This window comes from Patagioenas fasciata, chromosome 7 (genome assembly GCF_037038585.1).
Source record: "Patagioenas fasciata isolate bPatFas1 chromosome 7, bPatFas1.hap1, whole genome shotgun sequence".
In the NCBI taxonomy this organism is placed as follows: Eukaryota; Metazoa; Chordata; class Aves; order Columbiformes; family Columbidae; genus Patagioenas; species Patagioenas fasciata.
Window position 1 is genome coordinate 37,852,813 of NC_092526.1, and position 22,215 is coordinate 37,875,027.

Below are 22,215 nucleotides of genomic sequence, written 5' to 3' on the forward strand. Positions count from 1 at the left end.
TCAAGTCTACCTGTCTTTCCGCAATACTGGCTCACTTCTGATCTCTGTTTCTGACTTCTTTACAATTTCTCCACACTTTGTAAAGTACAGTTCATCTCCTGCTACGTTCCCTTAAAGCTCCTGTGCCTCACATGTTTTCTGGTTTAAACAGAAAACACAGATGTGTTGGCACATGATTAATTTACTCAGATTTCACATTCAGATTGAACCTGAATTGTTAAACTAGGTACAGTATTTTAAATGAATGCTGCAAGTATCAGCCCAGAACAAAGCTAATATAACAAGTTCCTTCCTCACCTTCTAAAGGCATTAGTGGGTCATTTCTCCTGAAAAGCAATATAGAGGAGTTGAGCAAAGAACTTCCTGATGGCCTTTTACAGTGTTTTTGCCATTTGTTTATTTCAAGTCAGTTCCAACAGAAGGGTCCCTTCTTGCTTAGGTGCTGATCACAGAATGGGTTAATTGTTCTCCAAATAGATTATTAAAAAAACCTAACGACCCTTAAATCTGTTTTAACACAGAAGCCCTCTGATTGAGAGTTGGTGTTTTGTGACAGTTTTAATACACTCTTATTGCTGATTCTGTCATTCTTCAGTGTCTGTGTGCATAACTCTTAGGAGACTTAAATGATATTCCTGTATGCTGAAGCACATTACAAACATCCCACCTTCTAGTTCATGCAGTTTGATCTAAAGCAGCTACTTTTGAGTAAGAGCTAATATTGATACTGCTTTATACCATTTGACTGCTAAATTTCAATCACTAGGTTTTTCTTTGTCTGATTAAGCAATTAAACTGCTTAACTGAAAACTACAGGCTACTGATTTATATGAAGGTACTAAGAAATTCTATTTGAAGTTTAAGAACAAGTCCCTACCAAACACAACAAACACACGAAAGCTCAGATTGCAAAAGCATATTTCAGTTTTCATTGTTCAAGTATTGTTGGTCTTTTCGTTGTTTATTGATCCTGTTTACTCAAGCGGTCATTCCTGGGTTTCATTTTCTAAAAGTCATTAACAAAATGGGCACTCTGTTCTGCTAATGCAAATTACAGTGCAAGTGAAGACCCTTCATATACTGTAAGTTATCATTAAACTGGGAGAAGAAGTACCGAAATAACTTCTTTAGCTATAAAAACCTCCTGAAAAAATGCCTACATTCCCATCTTTCAGTTTTTATCATAAAGCATTTGCTGCAAGAAGGCAGAAAGAAACAGGTGGAGCTTCTGATGCCAAGTCATGTAGGTCTGAAAGGAGTTTCTGTTGCGGAAGCTTTAATTGCCCTTAATGTTTGAGGACCATGGAGATGAGCAGGACAACCTGCAGGGTAAGGAACTGCTCAAAACAAACCGGGCAGAGCTCACTCTACATTTGATCATCGTACAGTTTCTTGAATTCTAGGTGAGTATCAGAAGATTCCTGCATCTCCGGCTAAAGGAAGCATTAAAACCAACCAAGACTCCCCCCCAAAACCAAAAACCCCCACCAAATAAACAACAAAAATCACAAAGCTAAAACCAACAACCCAAAAAAAACATGGAAAGAGAGTTGTGTTGATATGCAGAAGCTGGGGACGAAATGAATGCTTTACGATTCCAGTTTCAATCTTATGACCTGTAACTCATGAACCTCCATTTTATTTACAATATCTAAGATATCTTTTTATACGATCACTCTGTATGGTCCCAAATCCAGAGGTTTGGGTCCAACACTTGCTACATGAAGCCAAAGTGATTCTTGAAAGCATAGACGGTTTACAGACGGTAGCAGGATCTTGCTATATAGTTTGCTATATTAATAAGGAAACATTTTTATTTGTTTACACATACAGTAGTACTGTATGTGCTACATACTCAATAAAATGCATTATTTATTTGCATTTTCCTGTCTGATTTTCTGAAAGGCTCGTGAAATTTTAATGAAGGTGGTAAAAGCAACAGACTAGGTAATAAAATTATTTACAAAAAATGACCTTAAAAGAATCCTATTAACATTGCAAAATAAAGCACCTAGGCTTGGAGAATGCCACGGCAGAGGTGTCCAGCATTAACTTATCTTTGTGCTCTCATTGTAACAGACTTACACTTCATGTTCCTTACACAACAGCCTTTGGTACCCCTAAGGGGATCTCTCCTGTGCTCTGAGCATCAAGTCTTTGGGAAGAATCAGCTTTTGATTACCTAAGTCTGACACCATCAGCATCCACCAAAAGCCGTGAGTTGCCTTTGCAGGCATCCTTACAGGCAGCACGTCCTACCTCAGACACCTTCGGCCTCCAAACTTCAATTATTTTAATAGAGCTTGTATATACAGTTTCCTGGGTGTGGGGGGTTTCGTTTTGCTTTAAAGAAAAGCAGTTTTCCTTCCCCTGTGGTTTCTGGATCCGCTGTCCTAGATCAACAGGAGCCAGCGTCCCCTCCCTCTCAGTAACGTCACCCTTTCCCACCCATCACCCACTTTCCCCATCCCCAGCATCCTTTTCTAGCTCCCCCCACCCCCCTAACAACGTGCCGTCTTCCCAGCCTCTAGCCATATATCCCTTTTCCTCTCTTAAATACAAACAAATATCAGAGTTATTTTAGGAGACGGTAAGAGAACAACCTCTGTCAAAAAACAGCAAATAAACCCCACGCTTCCACTGACACTTGAATGGGAAGTTTTACTTCAAACGGCTCCAATTTCACAGAATCTGTAATGGGATGTGTCACGCGTGACACTCACCGGGTGATAACACAGCCACTACTGCACGCTACACCCGTACTTTATACACAAAAAGAGAAAAGAACAAGTAAACCAGGAGGAAAAGAGACCGAAGGTTTCTCCTGGGACAAAGATTTCCCCGTATTTTCTTTAGGACAGCAGAAAAAGAATCATTGTACGAAATGATTTTTCTCCTGTGTGTTTTCTCTTTCTTGTAAATGTATTTCTTCTTTTAGTATAAGCTCAGGCTGAGAATTATTTTCTGTAGCTATTTTGTGATGTTCATTTCAGTAATAAGCAGCAAGTTATTTGATGCAACAGCTGACAAAATTTAGTCCTAAATGTAATGCTTATTCTTTTTTGTACCTTTAAAATGAAAACCAGTGTGTTATTTTTTAGGAAAGAATTAAGCTGTAGGAGCTTCGATCGAACAATTCTGCCATTTTGTTTTCAGAATTAAGCATCTGAGCAGATTCTAAAGCAATAAAAAAAACCAGAGGCATCTGAATAACTACTCTACACGGGATTTGTCTTTTATAACATCTCTGTTTGTCAACAGCAGTATTACAACTGGCAACCAAAAATAACAACTCCTTTTTTTTTTTTGAATACAGGAACTTATGCCAACTGCAGATAGCAACAAAAATTGTAATTACACGAAAAACCCAAACAAATCAATGCTGGATCCGCCGCTCTGGTCCTGCTGAAAACTTCCAGTTAAGGGAGGTTTCTGTTTGCAACCTGAGTGCAACCCACAAAGGTTTAGTTTCAATTTAAGAGTCAACTTGAAGAGGAGGGAAGGATTAAAGAAAGGATTTTTACAGCAGAAGGTGAAGAACTAAAGGGGCAGGAATTAGATATAAAATAGTCTCAGCATAGGCATCAGATTACTTGTGGGGCTGGGGGGGACACGAGAGGGAAATAACCAGCATTTAAGTTTCTTTAAAAACAACCTCAACATAAATAAGCTTGGTCTCATGTCAACATGGATCCTTTCTGTGCACTCACAGGGTTAAAATATCAATCATTACGCTTACCACTTGTAGACAAAATTTAAATGCTTGGAAACTACAGTGACCCCTGCAAGACTAAATTAAGGCCAATGAGAAATTTCATCTGTCAGGAGATTAGGCAGAAAAAAGGGTAAACGCTAGAGAAGCCGGTACGTTTTGAAAGGGCCGCACGGTGCCACTGCCGGCAGGAGGAGGAAAGTACCTGCTGGTAGGAGAGGGTAACTCAAGAAAATGCTTTTTGAACCCCCGTGAAATGCTTTCCATTCGGGCTGCTGCTGGAACGGACAGAAAAACTCCCCCGCTCTGCTCTTCGGTCAGAAAAAAGCTTTTCCGTAGGACACTTCATTAAGGATGATATTCTGGGTGCTTTTGGAGTGCTGTGGAGGTAAGTGCTAAGTGGCACTGCTGGATTGGAAGACCCACTAAAAATAATGCTGTTTCATGAGATACACAAATAGCAATGTAATTCTTTTCTTTAAAGTTAATTTCTGAACCGGATTGCTCTGCACAGCTTTTATTATACAAAGATGGGTATTAATGAATAGTGCCAGCAGCCCATTTGATATAATAAAACCTTATTTCAAATGTTATGCAAGGCAAACACTGTACAAGACACTATTCCAGGAGTGAGCTGGACTAGAAATATCGATTACTGGTAACTACTTTCAAAATCCTTTCTATTGACATGGCAACATGGTGGGACTTCAAAATAAAAAATGATGGAGAAAAATCATTCAAAGCAGAGAATTATAAATGCTTCCCTGTCTACGTTCAAGCCTCAGAAGGTAACATAACTGGCAAACACAAAATACACAATATTGCAAAATTTAAAAAACAAACATAACCCACAAAACCGAAACCAACCAAAGACACAAAGAAAATCACAACAGTGAAATCTCCCATGAGACTAAGGAATTTTTAACTTTCAGTTAACTAGTTTAAAAAAGAAAAGTGTCTCCCTTCCTCTCTTCAGCTCATTTATTAATAGTTCGGTGCTCTTCTTCCTATGTCTCATACTTCATACTCCAAAACCTAAGTTAGAGGGCCAGATGTATTATCTGGGACGTTTTCCAAATTCATTAACTCCTTGGCACCAAAGGCTTCAGCACAGCCACTGCCAGCACTGAGTATTATACCCAGCAAAACCCAGCTCCTGGAGGGAAAGGATTAATAAAACGAGGCATTCGGCAGCGGTTGTTGGTCTCTTTGGTCACAACAAGCAACTAAAAGAACCACAGCAGCTGCCAACGCTGATCACAGCCAGCTCCTCAGCACCAACTACTCTGAGGGTCTTTCCTGAACATCTGCAGACCAGTCACCACAAAGCTTGAAAAAGGCACAGAGGAAGCGACACGAACCCAACAGTCAGAGAGAAGAGTGGCAGCATGGCTGAGGCTCCGGTTCTGACTGCAGAGGGTGGCCAGTGTTACCCAGGGGCCGCAGAATCACGTCAGCACTTTCTCCTCAATTACATCTGAAACGGATGCAGTGTGGCTGTCACCAGCTAAACAGCTGATGACTGAAGAGCCTTGCAATGCCCTAGAAATGCAGGAGACCTGATGGGTCCACTTTTCAGCTTTTTAGGGCCAAGGGGGGAGTTCCATGAAGGAACCATCGCTCAGGCCGGCACTTTGATGAGCCAGCTGTTCAGGCACCATCACTCTCTGATTTCAAGATCAACACACAGCAAGAGGTCACCAGGATTTTTAAACATTAAACTTGTTTTGCTGGCTGCTTTGCCTTACTTGGGATCTCCACAGTTTCCATAAAACGCACACAAAATTCTTTATGTTCTTCAAACTTTAAAATCGTTGTTTCATATTATTTGATTAGGGTTAATGCCAGCTTTCTTGTTGGTTAATGTTTGGCCATCTCCAATCACTTTAAATTTAGTAGCGATTCTTACTGGGCATGATATTCAGGATCCAGAAATATCAATATCTCAAGTCCTAATAACCACTGCTGCAGAACTGTAGCATCTATTACCCGTGTGAAATTCTGCACTAACACAGACACGCTGCTCCTGCTTTCAGAGAAACCTTTATTTCTGCCTGATATAGCACTGCTCATATAGACACATGCACCATTTTTACAAGCTCTTCTACCCTCGTGTCAGACACAACCTGGGGTGAGGCAGCAGAAGCGCCAACTCAAAGCAGAAACTTTGAGCAAAGACATGAAACGCGGCAGGTTCAGCACAGAAAAGCATCTCCAGGTCTCACAAAGGAATGTGGCCCCAAAAAGCTGAAAAATGCAAACTCAGGCCAAGCACCACACCAGTTACCACTTATTTCAAATACCAGCAGGCCTTATAGTAAGTGGATACATTCATTAGAAATGTTAAAAGCCCGCACTTTATTTTATTTCATACTACTTAAACATTCTGGGGTTTTTAATACTCTCCTGACCTTTTTTGCTGAATTCTGCACAGAACAATGTTCAGCGATACTGACCAGGGGGAGAAATCACAACTGTGAAGTGTGAACGTCCAAACACATGCCGGCCCCCAAGCCTCAGCTGATATCACGATATGCCCAGAATCCCTTCAGGAAATGGAAGAGGAAAAAAATTAGGAGGTAGTAGGAGAAATATGAATGTATGAGTATCCTGGCTGGAAAAAATTCTTGTGCGTTGGAATTTTTTTCCTTCCTAGTCACTTCTCCTACTTGTGTATCATAAGGGAGCTGTAACTTTGGGTAACTGCTGAGCATGAAAGTTCCCAGGTCACATTAAACAAAGCTCCTGCACCTTTCTCTGCTCCTGGAGCAAAGAACACTACCCAAGGACAAAGGCTGTTGGTTTGCAACCCATGGACTCCAACATTTCCTACGGGTAACACAGAATTCCCATATTTCTGAGATGTGATGGAAAAGAAGTAAATCTTTCACCGCTCTCATTTATTTTCGAAGGTTGCACTTTGGATACCTGCCAGATCCGACCTTCTCCTCTGAGAAAAGACCATCATTACTGCCATGCAGACTGTCCACTCCAAGTTTACTCAAGTGTCAAAATTAGGGATTCCTAACACCCTGAATCACTCTCCAGCACCTTGCTCTAATGAACCGAACGTCGCGGCTTTAACAGGCATTCCCATTGCTGTGCGTTCACAGGAGCGCTCTACACAGCTCCCGTCTGCAGAAACTCTGCAGTTTCCTTTCACGCGGGTCAAATTGAAACATCTTTGGTACACTTTTATGGCACGAGCTTCCTTCACAGAGAAGCCCAAGTTGTTTAGGACTTCGGGGCAGAAGCGCATGCACTTTTGTTCTTAAAGTGGGAATGTGGAAAGGGCTTTGCTGCTGACACTAGGGTTGTTTTACTGTGCTTTCATAGGACAGAAAATTCACATTTGCTGGGTGAGACAGAGTGAAATAAAAGCTTCTGCTCAACTTACGCTTTTATAGGGTCATTTGTTCTCTGGTTCAGCAGCTTTCTGTGATCAGTTGGACTGAGAGAAACCCTACCCAGTCCCAGACCAGACGCAGAGCACAGCAGCCCCAACAAAGCCAGAAGACAGCCATAGCCTTTAACAGCAAGTAACACCACGCAGTGAAAAATGCACAAAACCAAGTTTCGCTGCCCATTAAACAAACCACTCGGAAACTCACTTTCAGCTCAGTCTTCAGGACAAAAAACCAGAGACTCAAACTTGCTCCCCTACTTCCTTTCTTTCAGCACAAAGACACCTCTGAAGATCCACAAATCTCCTTTCATCCACGCTTTCTCCCTCAGATGTGTCTGTCTACCCCCTCCACCCCAGGCAACTTCCTTCAGCTCAGGCTGATCCCGTCATCAAAACCCGTCAGTTAGAAAATCATTCTTCTCTTCTCCTGAACTCCCTTTTTCTTGCTCCTTTGGCTAAGCCAGAAGAATACTATTCTTTTTCTTCTGTAGAATTATCTTTTCTGCCAGGTTAGCTCCCCGGAACAGCTCATCATAGAATTACAGGAATAATCACGCTGGCACAGAGAGAAGGGGGGCAGAAACATGTGGCGAGGCGTTTATGAACACGAGGGTATTGTGGGATCCTCTTCAGGTGACACGAAGACACTAAATCAACTACGCCATGTTATAAAACCTCAATCGCAGACCCTTGAATTTCTATCTGCGCTGCAGTTGGTCTGTGTTGAGCTCTGCTCTAGATCCTACATCTCACACAAGAACATTGAGGGAAAGGGTTTCTCCTGCAAATTTGTTTTTGTCCTCAGCAGATCAGATCTGCTCACTTTAATGACGGGAGTTCAAAGAAAGATCAATGGGCACTGCTGTGCCACATCGGAACACAATGCACACTAAGAGTCAGTCGCAGAACACAAAGAATTCGTAAAATCAAAGTGAATAAGTGATTTAAGAGAAGATTCTTGCAATTCAAGGATGAGACAGCAGGGATGCTCTTCTTCAGTTTGCAGAGGTTTATTGCCATTTTTAATTCCCTGCTCCTGCCACTGGGAAAGTAATTTAATATAAGGCAAATAAAATAGTCTTAAAAAAATAAAAAAAGGAAATAAATCAATGTTTGCCATCTGAATTTAATAAGGGGATGGGTTTGATCAGGTGATTTAACAGACAGCTGTCTCCAGTTGCTGAGTTTCCCTTCCACTGGCATGCAAGCTTGTCTTAAACCCAGCACTGTTCACTTCTGTCTGTCTGGTTGGAGTTTTCGGCTGGTTCAGCTCTCCCCCATGTCACCAGCTACGCTGTGGGACTGGAATACAAGCAGGAATGGGAAGCAGGCAGCTGTGGGTAGGAGGTGTGGGGACTGAGGCTGCCCCTTTTGGCAGCAGCGAGCTTTCAGATCAACGTGGTAACATCAAACCGCACCCTCAAGTGAGGGGGTTTTACCAACAGATGACTTTCTCAGGACCTAACAAAAAAAGGGTCACGACAATCATCATCACACAGCTAATAAAGTCTTCAAAACCAAGAAAAAAGGAGCTGCCAAAGGAATAGTTACAGCTGGTGAGTTACTGGGGGCACGAAGTGATGCTTCTCAGAGTAGAAATGAGAGTGTGTTTCTCTGCACAGAGAAGAACCACCTCTAACTGGGTTATACAGGAGAGCTGGGGATCAGCCTCGCAGGCCTGGCAGGCACGGGGAATGGAGAGACTGCCAGCCTGGCATTCCAAAGAGGTTTTGATGAACAAATTGCTTTTCACTCAAATTCAACAATACAGCAAGTTCTGTTAATTTAGAATAATTGTCTGAAGCACAGGACTGACAAGTGCCCAGTCTTCTTTTTCCTTAGTCAGTGAAAAATCCCAACTTCTCAAGCCGAAAACACATACAACTGGGGGGAAAAGGGGCCAGGGGAGAGATTGTTGCACTGGCCCCATTTTTAATACCCTCTTAAAAATAATCAATATCTGGAATGTTCAGCTTGAGCTTCTCTTGCAAAAAAGAAAGAACCTGACAAGGTTGTTTTATTTTTTTTTTCCATTTTGTTTCAATACACTTTCCTATCTCGGGTTAAAATACATGAAGTTCCAACAGACAAATGAAAGCTTTTCCAACTAACCAGTTATGCTTGATATTCAGCATTCTAAATACCAGATGAAATTAAAAGAGCGTTTTTCTCAACGCTAACTCTTAAGAGTCTGCTCATGAAAGCTGGAGGCTCTGGGTTTATTCCTATAGATTCCTTTCAGCACTAAGACATGAAATAATCCCGCAGCCCCAGCACCTCTATATTGTGCCGTCCTTTCCCACAGGCTTGGGCACAGCACAGGTTTGGTTCTTGTGTGACTAGGCAGTGTTAGACAACGCTCTAATCAACTGTTAGAACAATCCAGAACGTGGAAACCATTACACGTGTTAAAAAGAGAAAAACAACCAACAAAAGATCACAACAGTAGGCAGAAGGTCAATGAAAGCCAAGCATTTTAACTTCTGGACTAGAAATTCCTATAAAACCAAAAATATAATAGATCCAATGTAACATCTTTGACTTTAGACCTTAGCAAACTTAAGTATAGAAGAACATAATTGCTTTAAGTGACCTGCAGGAAAAAGGAATTTGTTGTTTTGTTGCTTAGCTGCATGTGTATCACATATATATCATATAATCATGTATATATATATCTATATATCTATATATATAAAAAATATATATATCTCACATATATATGATATATCTATATATATATAATATATATCAACCATCATGCATGTATATCATATATCGTATCATCCAAGATACAGATTCTTGAATGACAACAACTTATTTGCAACTATATGGTCAAAATAACACTTTGCTTGGAGAATCATCACCAAAGTTGATCATAATAATGCCACCACCACAACAAAAGAATCGTCCAGGGAAAGAAGCACAAAGTGAAGGGAAAAGAAGAACGAAAATCTTGCAAAAATATTCCCAGCAATAAAGCATCAAACTTAACCCGTAGCTTCGTTATTCAAAGGCTAAAGAGGCACAGGTCATGCGGTGTACTGAAGCACTGCAGAAAGATACTTGCATTTGGTTTTGTGTCACTCAAACTGAAATAGCACCAGTGTCTAAATGAAAGAAAAATGATGCTGCACGGCTGCCAGTTCTGCCATGGTTTGCTCGCCCCCAGAACCCAAGCCAAGATCCACAGGTTAGGCTGGGTTACAGCCGTATTGCCAATGTACACTGCAGCCTGCAGAGCAGGCAATTCCTCTTTGTGCTTGCGAGAATGATTGACACGGCCAAGTATTACATTCTTATTATCAAAGAGGAATAAAATGAACTGAGATCAACCTTTTTCTCCTCTCACAAATGCCAAGACAAGTGTCAGATTCTATATGCCACATGCTTTCAGTTAGACAGTGGCAAGGTCCTTGTTTGGACAAGCCAGGCAGCTCAGCCATTTACATGGGGCTTTTTGACTCTAGATCTAGTTACTATATAAATCCTTATGAACTCAGTACTAAACCCAATGCCCCCTCTAAAAAGCTCAGCTTTAATGACATCTACAGCAGTGAGAAGGCTTGTTTGATAGAATTATGAGATCTGGCATGAGACAAAGAGAACACCACTTCCCTACACATCTCCTTGACATAATTGTGTTACCTGCAAATCGGAAGGAAAAAAAAGAAGCCAAACACGCTACGGTTTCATTCTCAAACAAGCCCGGCAGCATCCACTAAGCGTTCTGCAGCCCTTCCTAACCCCACTATTAACCCCCAACAAGATCCTTAATTAACAGAAAGCCTTTTGTGCCACATAAGCATGCACAGGTACCGGATTTTGCTGGTGTTACAATAGCTCAACCTTTGCATGATTCTTCCAGTTTAAAAAAGCACATCCAAACAAAAAAAACTAAAGAAATGTTCTCCAGTGTTGTACTTGCAAGTCTGAACTCAAATTGCAGCAGCAATAAGCTCGGCCTAGCCCTTATTTCCACTTTTACCAGAACAAACATTAACACACGGGATTCTCCTGCACCAGATCCTATCTTGTCCCTGGAAAAAACTAATCTGAGTTCTTGAAGTCATAAGTTATGTTTATATTTGCAAATTTAGCAGTGGCTGGGCACATGAGCTTACCAGAATGTAATCTTCTACACTATAAAGTGTTAAAACAGTTCTGCTCTCACAAACACTTCCTAAAGTGGTTGAGGAATTAGAATATCCCAGGCACAGCTTCTGCAGGAACCTGTAGTCCTCTTACAGCAGAGGCTCAGCGCCAAAGGGGACACTCAGCTTACAATGGTGCAGATGCAACCTTGGCATCTTGTAGACTTCTTTCAGCTACCGATGCATCCACGGCTTCTGCAGCAGGCTGGAGAACCTTTCCTGATGGTGATGAAGAAGCTTCATCTGTTGCAATTTCCCTACCCTATTCCAGTGGGTCCTATAAAATCTACCAATGGGCCTAACTTTTCAACCACTCCTGAGTCCTAAACCATAACCTTGATCCTCGTCCTAGCCTTAATGAAATCTCAGTAAAAAATTGTTAATGTCCTAGTGTCAAAGGATGCAGAGATACACCAAGACCTTTAACGTGTCTTGTTCCAAACTATCTCCAGTGCCAATCTGAATCCCAGTGTAACCCCAAATCAGTACAGACTGTAGGTCTACCAGACTTGTCCGCACTCAGACCTCAGCACAGCCCTGACCTTGTAGGATTCAGCTGTGCATCTGCCTCTTCAAGCCTTCTTTCCCAGAACACTAATAATGTCCACAGGTTGAACCTGGTATCCACACTGTCAGCAAAATTAACAGTAAGGGGCAGAAGCATCCTAAAAACTATCCCAATGGGCTTTTTCCTACTCAAGTCCTAATCCTATCTTGTGCCATATAGCATTAATTCAAGCTCAGCTTGGTAACAGAGCTACCGCTGTATCACTCAGTGTTGCCAGTACTAACCCACAGCCCAGTCACATATTCCTCACATAGCAGCCAGCAAGAAAGTAAGATCTTCATCTCATCTCAAAGCTGTCTCGAAACACAACCCCAGCCAAAAGTATGGTCTAGTGACATTAAAATAAAAATAGGAAAGCTTTTTTTGCCCATTTTGCTAATTAATATGTCAGAGCTCATAAAGAAAGACTCATCAGGTTTTCTCCAGCACTGCATCATCTGAAAGAGCTGTGTCAGCAGAGACCTCGGCAGACAGTCAATACATACTAAAAGTGTTCTAAGCAGTAAATCACAACACAAAATGAAGCATTTCAGAAAAAAATAAAAATAGTTTCTAAAAATGCTTCTAAAAAAAATCAAATCTACTTTCTAAGGAAAATAAAAACTGGTGTTTGTGGGTGCAATATATAGAAAGACAGAAAGATGGGGCTACAGCTACAGATCCTTCTAACGGCTTGGTCTTCTGCAGAACTGTGATCCAGCTTTTGGAAATGAATACACGCTACTAACTCCTGCTGCTGCTCGGTAACACGTAATATGTGAGGGATACAGTAGCTATACCAAAAGCTGAGACTAAATGCTTGAAGAGCCACTGCCCCAGAAGGAACAGCAAGGATATTTCCCTAGAGAGAATTACTCAACTGAGTATTTCAGAGAAAAAGTTGTATTGAAGGAGAGACGGGATAATTGTATGGATTGTTAGCAGCTGATAATTAATTCTGTAGAGAAATATGTTTAATTTCCTGAGGTCTAGAATAGGATGGAAACTCTTCATTCTGTAACGAGAAAACATTGGTGTTTTGCTCCCAGCACAAGAAGCTGCAACGTCTCCCTCAGCACGTTCCTAAAAGAGGTACCTAGAGGATGGCAGCACAATGAACAATGTTAAAACAAACGTTGTGTGATGTGACTGAATGCCAGCAAGATGCATAGATGATATAGAATTCCAAAAAGCATATGGGAAAAAGAGACCAGAGAAAAAGAATGCTATGTTCTTCAATGAACCTTTAAAATAAATATTTGACTGGAACAATGAGAGAAACGAAACTGCTGCTTGATTTCTCATTATGAAGAATTAGGAAATGGAACATAGAGGATTTTTCAACAGTAACTGAAGAGTATTTAAAGTAGACAGAACCAAGAAAAATTATTTATACTCCAACCTTCTCAGAAGTTATCTAGCTCCTTTTATTCTGAAGGGGAAAAAACAATACAAGCTGTAGGACCTTTGTATCTATTCCTTAGGTCATCTGTTGGACCACATATTTTAGTCAAGGAAAAAGATCTTGGATACATGTAAGAGGTCTGTGAAGGATAAGTAAAGCAAACAAGCGATAGTTCAATAAGCACAGGTCCCCATTTTCATATAAAATTTGTAGGTTTCTTCAAATAGAAGGATTTTCAAAGCCACTGTTTCGAAGAATCTGGAGAAGTGCACAGAAGAAAGATCAAATGTTGCTAAAAGTGATATTATAAAGCTTAATGTATCTATAATAACAGATTGCAAAAGAGTTAAGATCTCACCAGGTTTCCTTCCAATATTCTTTGATAGCGGCGAATTCCACTGATCTCTGGAAAATTGCATGATGTTGCAATGTTTGTAGTAATTTTTCTGCACAGGCAAAATCTCAAGGGCAACACTCCTCGCTTCTTCAAGCTGACAAGATCATTTCTTTGAAGCTTTCACATTCCCAAAACAAAACGTTGAAAGGATTTCTTCTCCCCAGGAGTGATAACATTACAAGACATATGAACTACCCCCTGATCCAGAAAGAGAAATCAAGACGTTCACAGACTTAGGAAAGATGCCAGAAAAATTTAAGAAGAATTTGTCTCCTAAGTTCAGGAAAGGGTCTTCAGATAAGGAAAATCCACAGCAGAGAACTGAAGGACACCCAGCTGCACGGAGAAGGAATACCATAAACAAGCAGGAATCTCAGAGCTGACCTTCCTTTACATGAATTCAGCTTTTTAGTTCTGTCAAAGGAGTGGAAAAAGGCACCGTGCAAAGTGGCAGCCTCAAACTTCAGTGTTTTCCAACATCAGAAGAGGCTGCTGAATAACTGGAGTTTTCTAGAAAGTTGAAGGTTTCTTATGTCAGCTCCTCCGTGACTTGTGAAAAATCGCAATCTTAGGTGACATTTGCTTGGAAGTTCTTACAATACAAGAACTGCAAGTCACACAGCACTGCGTTGTGGTTTGTGGAACTCATTTAGTAACCAGGTATAGTAACAACAGCAATATGGACTAAATGTTTTTCTTACTATGGCCTGAAAAGTTTAAGAAAAAATGCATTATTTCTTCTGCACAAGCACAATGAAAGGAAAGGCTTTGACTTTTAACTGTAGCATTTTTTCAGTGTTATCTTCAATATTCCTGGTAATGGAAGTGGAAGTCAGAGTAAAGAGAAAAAGCAAGAAATATTTATATTTTCCAAAATGTGTATTAAGTCGTCACACTCCACAAGACTCAGCGCACTTGCCCTTATTTGAAAGGGCATCTTCAGCTCACAACACCTGCACCAAAAAGTTCCAGCTCTTCCTGCAAACGTCTCAGCTGCATCCACTGCCCAAAGAACAACCCCCAATTCCTCACTGTACAACCTGGAGCCAGTGCATACACAGTAATGGCTTCATCTGCAACTCTTTTAGCCACCACGGTTTCTGTAAGCTCATTTCATTAACTGCCCATAGTACTTTCAAGTTGCTGATTTGTCCTCCAAAACAGGCGAACAGCTTACCCGATTTGTGTCCGGCCAACAAACCAACTTTGCTTTCATCTGCCACTGGAGGAATAAAAGAAAAGACACAGAGATCAGAAACGTATTTAAATTAACAAGCCTTTGAAATCCTGTCAAATTATTTCAGACACACAGCATCCTAAATCTTTAAATTATAATTGTTTGTAAAGAGCCTTTTTTTAGCTAATGCACCTGGGGTGCTTCAAAGCCCACATATCTGAATCAAAGCCCAGTGAAACCAATAAAAGGACTACCTGCCGTCCTCGTGGGTTACAGATCAGGACCTCGGCACTTACACGCTCGAAACTGAGTTGTCAGAAGAGCAATTGCATTTGTAAATAACTCATCTTGCCAGACAAATCACGGGGCATAGGAGAGTTGTAACGTTTTCAGATCAAAGAGCTCAACGGGTAAAAAGAATCCAGATGTGGAAAGTTTCCCATCTGCAAGACATCTTGTTGACTCACAGGATCCTCTGCAGACAATGAGGGCTCCCAAAACCTGATCTTTATGGTTTTTCCTATGTTACGATTTATTTTATTTTACCTGTAAAAACCTGCATAGTATTTCACGACATCTTACAAAGAAAAATGTTTACAGTAGCAACAGTTTGCAGACAGACTAGTGGAGGAGCAAATTCTAAATGTAACAAAAATTGTACTTTTTATTCAGCAACTGTACTTCAGTTTATTATCATATATCTCAAGAAACTAATTAAAACACTCTCCCAGAGGGCTGAGGGGAAGAACCAATCACCATTTCTTAAAATGAAGCCTATGCAAAGAAATGTTGTTAATGTCATGTTAGGGATGATAAAACAAGTACAGGAAATGAATGTTAGGGTTGAAAGCTTATCCTTCAACTCTGCCTGCCCGAGCACTGCCTTATATTCTGCCTTAAAACCTGATCTCTTCATATGATAAAATAAATTGTCACGTCGTACCCAAAATACTATAAATGGGAACTTACACAAGCGGATACTGCAAAACAGAATATGCCTGTCCTTTAAGCTTTCTTCTAGGCTTTTCTAGTCCCTGGAAACAACAACTATCTACCTCCTTACTACGCGGTTTGATCCTCTAACACACAATAACCAGGTAGGAATTTGCTATAAAGATGGTTTAAACTTCTTTTCCTCCCTCCTCCCCTCAAATTTGGTTCTAAGCAGAACAACCATGGAAAACTTTAATCCAAAACGCTAGTGTTTTGACAAGTTATGATTGTGTGAAAACAAGGGATTATAATGCGAAACTCATTTGCAGCCTCAATTATAGCAGTCACTAATGGCAACCACTATAATGTATGATAATTATTAATACGTAGAGTAGGTTATGTTACAGTACATAGGAGCTTAAAAAACCCCAGATACTAAGGTTCACAGCATTTTTTAAAACAATGCTTATGACTCAGTTTGCCTGCAACTAAGTTTTACATTATTAAAAGAGCTAAATCCATTTAACTTAATCATACTTTACAGACTGGCTTCACACACAAAAATTAGATTTTAATACTGGAGGGAAAAATGAAGAACAAATGATTAGAAAATGAAAAATCATTTATCAGAATACAAGGTTAGCGTTATGAGTTTAAGCGCGCGCACACAAAATAATGGAAAATGCAAAAATTAAAGTTTTATATTGAAGTCTGAGCAAACTGCATGTATCCCTTCATGGGGTAATGTTCATTTCATGGGATATTATGCAAAGGCAGTGACTTCCAGGCTGGCCATGTTTCATTAGACTGAACAGGAATGGCACAGACGAGGCCACTGGAAAATAATCCCATTCCTGCCTTTGTTTCCAAGGAAAAGATGACAGAAAAGAAAGAAAAGGCCAACAGGACATGAATATTTTGCAGGCCAAAGCTGGAAGCTTTGTAATTGAAGGTTTCATTTAGGAAGTATGTAAGATGTCCTGCTCTCCACAACAGCATTCGCAAACACCAATCTGCAAGGTGTTAAAAACTCATGCAATCCTTCCGTTATGACAAAAATAGGATTTCTCTGGCTATCTTCCTCGTCTTTTGCAAAAAACAAGGCCTAAGCGGAAATTTATTTTCTACCAGTGTTAACCTATCTTTGCAGGAAGGCACCTGGAAGATTTTACACAGCGAAAAAATACGGCCTACTCTTGAAACTCGAGGAAAAATAAATTCTATATGATTTTTACATCGCAACATCAAAAAGTAATTGCATTGCAACTAACTACGAAAAAAAATCAGCTCAAGAGGATCCCACTTGAGAATGTGCAGTGCCAGACTGGAATATATCAGCACAACATTTATAACAACATTTCAAGCGTAGCTATTTTTCTGAGGACACTAGAAATACCCTGTATTCTTGAGCTAGAATTGTTAATGCAAAACACTTCAAAAAAATGAAACCACCTAAATTTGGGGCCTATAAACACACAACTCAAACATACATCTGAGAAGGATCAATGCAAGGGAGTAAAATACATTGACAAAAAAGAAGCTTCACCTTAACTTGTAAGTCAATCAAACACTTCACATTTTGAAAAGTCCCTGGAACTCCAGGGGTTGTTAGTTCATGAAGTTATTAATGTTTATCAGCATAAAACACACTAGCAGCTCTTTTAAAGTACCATCTATAATTTAGGAATCGCGTTTTCACCACAGAAGCCCGGCAGGTATTCGTTGTCAGTGCTCAAACTCGTTGTTGAAACCAAAGTGACAGAAGTTCTAGAGCTATTTAATCAAAGCATGGACATTTGGGGGACTAGCAAGTCCACAGATTGTGGAAGATGAAGTATTACTACAATAAAAAATCCTTCCAGCTGATAGCAAATAACTGATAACAAGCACAATGAATTGCACATAACCCCAAATCTCTACGCCATGAATAATCAGATATATTAGGATTTCCTATAGTAATATTTTGAGTACTCTTTTGCTTCAAGAAAATAAGTAGTATTGTTCCACAACAGTAAAAGCCTCCAACGATGCATCCACGTCCTTGCACGTAACTTTTTTGGTTCCCACTTCTGTGCCCTCCTCAGGATACCCAGTGTAGCCATTTCATTTGAATTGTGTGATTTTCAATGGTTTAGCACAAAACAAGCCTTCCGTACTGCCTCAACATTTGTGTCAAAACACAGTCCAGCTTTACTTAAAGGTCAAACTATAGCCGAGCCGCGGTGCCGAGAAACACAAATCAATGCTGCTGCCAATTGCGATAGCCAATTTCCCTCCTTTTACTCAGTGCAATTGCTCTGCCATTATGTTATTTTTTCCCCCTACTATTCAGAAGATCCAGGGTGAAGGATCTGTTTTGCACATTGACTAAAAGCTACTTAACATCTTGTAAACGCGTGCAAGTTGCGTTCTGCTGGACAAACTGACACATACCTTTGAAGACCAGTTGCAGTTCTGCGCTCGGAAAGGAAGCAAACAAGGGGTAAAATTACAATTAATGAGAAATAATAAGAAGAGAGACTGAAACATCAAAGAATTTCCTAGAAAATAAATTTCCTGATATCTTTATTAGTCTATGGGAAGTCCGATATAAATTTTTTATTATGCGTTAATTAACGAAGGCTGTATTCCCAAACCATACACACAAAAGATGCTTTTTGGGATCCATTGGTTTCTATGGTATAAACACCTGAAAATAAAGCAAAGCTACAAATCAGTTCCTGTTTTTTGTGATGAACTGCATCCTTTTCCTTTCATCATTATGAAGGCTCTGCATCATCAATTAATTTTAGTCAGTGATAGTGTCAATGACATAATTCTCCTGCCACTTTTATTTTCCTGGTGAAGCGTCTCCCCATCTAGGAGCAGCACAAATCACTCAGAGAAATGGTGTCAAATGTTGGCTCCCAACCACCACTTAGAAAACGCTGCTGCTGCTCTGGGTTTACCCAGTGGTACCGCATGCAAAGACCAAAGGCTTTTAGACTAAAATCCACAGGAGCAATAAAATGTGTGGATTGGGAAGGGTAGAATTGCACTGTCTGAAAATATTTCCCTTTAGTAATTCTCCCTCTTCCCCCTTCTAGTGACAGCGAAACTTCCCATAAGGGTTGTGCTGGGGTCACCTGGTTATCCACGAGCGGCTCACTCTTGAAGGATTATGAGTCCTGAAGAGATTCCTGTTCACTTCATAGCTGAAAGGTAGCAAGACTCCCAAAAAGCTTACACAAGAGCTAAGGATAAATTATCCTGATGCGGTAAAAACCATAAACCTTTTCCAAAATGGCATCTAACACAACGCTTGGGATGCCTTGTTCAGCACATTCAAAGACAGGAATAAATCACATCCAAACCAAGATTCTGGATTCTTTTTCTCGCCTGTAAAAGCGTTTTCTCTGATTAGATTTTTCAGAACAATTTTGTTAGAACTGATTTAATATTTCAATGCAGTTGAATTCAGAGAAGGTCCCCAAGGGCTATACCTTGTGTGTCAGCACTTGAGAATGAAAATGCCTCAGCTGGCAGCCACTGTTCTGCTACTTCTTGCTGAAGAACCAGCAGTACAGCTGATGCTGGACAGTGGACACATTTACCTTTAAATGGAAGCTTTTCTCCTCGTAGAAAATAACATTGTTTTACATTTTCCCAGCCAGCAAGATATAAATTTCTTCACTTTCTTCGAGTGGCAAACAACTACTCATTCCTGAGGGTTACGCTGCTAATTGAGGCCATCGCGGCTTTTCTTACACTTCTGTTGTCTTCTCTAATCCTCTCTCACCTCTATTCCAAAGTGACTGTACCAGGCTAAAACTGATCCAAGCCCCCGCCACACATCTCCCGCACGTCATTAACACTTCTTGGGTTAAACCACAAGTTCCTCATCTCATCTGTCATCCGCTGCTTGATAGGGAACAGATCTAAGACAAAGTGTTCTTAAAAGTTACTTCATTATGATCAGTACTTTCTTTCTCATAGTAGCTATACATTAACTTAATTGCTATTTTCTCCCCCTAACACTTTAATAATCTAAGTGCATTCACAGATCAACTGATTTCGAACGTACACTAAAGCAGGGTAAGAAGATCCCACCTCAAGCATGTGTTGCCTTTCCTCGAATCTGAGGAGAATTTGACAAAATGGGCCCAAAAAGTTGATAGGTTCTCCTGCCCACTTCTGCCTTTATGCCACAGTCCACCTTCTCCTCAACGGCACCAACGCAGATTGTGAAACTGAGCAATGGAATTGGCCTTTCTTTTTATACAGAATAATCTGAACTCAGTCTCATTGCAATTCAACTCGCAGTGGCCCTATCACTTAAAAAATCATTTTGTTTCATTCCCTACTTACAGATGTTACAAACTGAAATCTGAAAGTCATTTAAACTAAGAAAACAACATTGTGGTCATTTCTAAAAATCTATCCTGCAGAAAACACACCTTATCTGAGAGAACTAAAACGTTATTCCTGGCCCTTGAGCCCAAGGACAATCACAGCCATAAGTGACACAGTTTTTCCTAAACCCGTGACATTTTTGGGTTTGAAAAGTCATTCTCTTCAAGAGGTGATTTGTTAAATTAGTTAAATTCAAAAACATTGCAAAGTCTGATAGGATTCCTTCTCCATTTCCTCATTAGTGTACTAATGAACTTAACTGGCTCCTAAATGCAATTCTGAAGTTGGTTTCCACCCAAGGCAACTGGACAAATGTATTCCATACATATAACAAGGGTAACAAAATAATGATTTTAAAATACCAAACCACTCTTTGTCCCACTAATACCGTAACTCTCACTAGTGACCTCCTGAAATGTATTCTTTTAATTGTATCTGAACCAAAACATTGTTTAGATTGAAGAGTAATCCCCATTAGCTCTGCCTGGTCCTCATTTGGTTACGTTTTGCGATATCTATTTCCATATCCAAAATTACACTTGGAACCAGAATAATCTGGTTCAGAGCAAACCACAAAAGCAGAAAACAGCTCACAGCATCTTGATTGCATTTTACAAATCCTTCTGGTGTGAAACACTGGTTTGTCTTTGTTTCAAGGTGTTTTAAAAGTATGAACTGTAATCAAATACATCTTTTCACTAGCAAAGAAATTTGCATTTCATTAAATATTGCATTCCTTGCAGAATATTCCATACCTTACACCTTATGCATTCACTTGCTAATTATTCCTAAATACGTAAGTTGGCTGATACCTTTAATAAATGTGCCCCGAAGTTAAGGGACTCTGAGTATAATAAGATTTCACTCATATTTAAAATCAAGTACAGACATTTCAATTTGTTTCACACTCTAGACTTAAATCAGTTAAAATCTATTTGTTTTTGCTTTTTATGGGGAAAGGTGAGCTGACCAGTATTTTGGGATAGCGGTCATCGATTATTACACCAGCATCCTCAAATATAAATCTACACAGTACTTCGTCTGAATTGATACATAACAAAATTGCTATATATACATATGATTCAAATTCATGTTGCTTCAGGTTAAGACAAGCCATACTTCCACGTGTTTGAATACAATTCCCACGGTTGTAGTTTTTATGGTACATTTATGCATAGACTAAGTCACTCCTGTGCATAAAGATTTATGGAAAATAAGGGTATTGGAGATAAATAATAATAAGCATTATTTCCTTCCTTTTTCTTAGAGCACGCAGATTTTCAACTTCCAATACAACGTGAAAAAAAAAATCATATAGCCATTTCTTCTCCATAAAAATTACCTTTTTAATACAGTTAAAAGAAATAAAAAACACTACTGAAAATGGATTCTAATGAATCACTACATAGAAATTCTTCTCTAGACAGCTGTGGTAAAGTAGGGAAAAATGTGAGTGTACAGAAGGTTGTTAAAGGAAAAGGAAAATCATCCTTCCTATGACTTGCATAGAAGGCACTGATTTCTTCTTCATTTAGGTCTCAAAAAAGTGTACCAGTTAAGTCAGAAGGACAACACAACATTTAATTTCTAGCATTTCTGAATTTGTTTTGCTTATTTTTAACACTTAGCTGTGAGCACAAGCCCAAAGTTGGCACGCAGTCCCGCTTTAGCCAGCACAGGCCTGCACTCTACGTCAGACTTAGGTTGGCCCTACACAAATTCTTGAAATCACGGTACAAGAAGAATCTTCTCTTTGCAAACATATTCATCTCTAAAACACACCAAAACTATGCGAATGAGGGGATGTGTCAGGTGCCAGGATTAGCAGAAAGAAAGGGGTGACTGTGCTCTTTAGGCACTACCGGTTCAAAAGAGAAGTAGACATGGCAAAGAAAAGATTTACCATAAGACACAGGCTATGAACTCTGCCAGAGATCCAGAAAGTGCTGCCGTTATCTCAACACAGCAGCAGGAAGAACGTGGGGACTTAGAGCTGATGTGGAACTAACCTGTACTCTGTTACTCTGAATAAAGCTGTAAGTTTTGAGAAGCCTTCAACCACTTTGTAAATGATGGATGCTAAAGCAGCAAAACA

General features: G+C 40.0%; 1 protein-coding gene across 5 annotated transcripts in view; it reads right to left on the reverse strand.

Moving 5' to 3' along the window:
- Positions 1 to 22,215, reverse strand: part of PARD3B (par-3 family cell polarity regulator beta) — a 364,942-nt gene that overhangs the window by 144,120 nt on the left and 198,607 nt on the right. For 4 of the 5 annotated variants that reach the window (XR_011740105.1, XR_011740106.1, XR_011740107.1 and 1 more), the window contains exon 16: positions 14,796 to 14,840. The exons of the other annotated variant lie outside the window; for it this stretch is intronic. Coding sequence is in view for 1 of the 4 variants with exons in the window: in XM_065840471.2 (XP_065696543.1) it covers positions 14,796 to 14,840 (45 nt within the window). In the remaining 3 variants the exon portion in view is untranslated. The remainder of the gene's footprint in view (positions 1 to 14,795; positions 14,841 to 22,215) is intronic. 5 annotated transcript variants of the gene reach the window in all.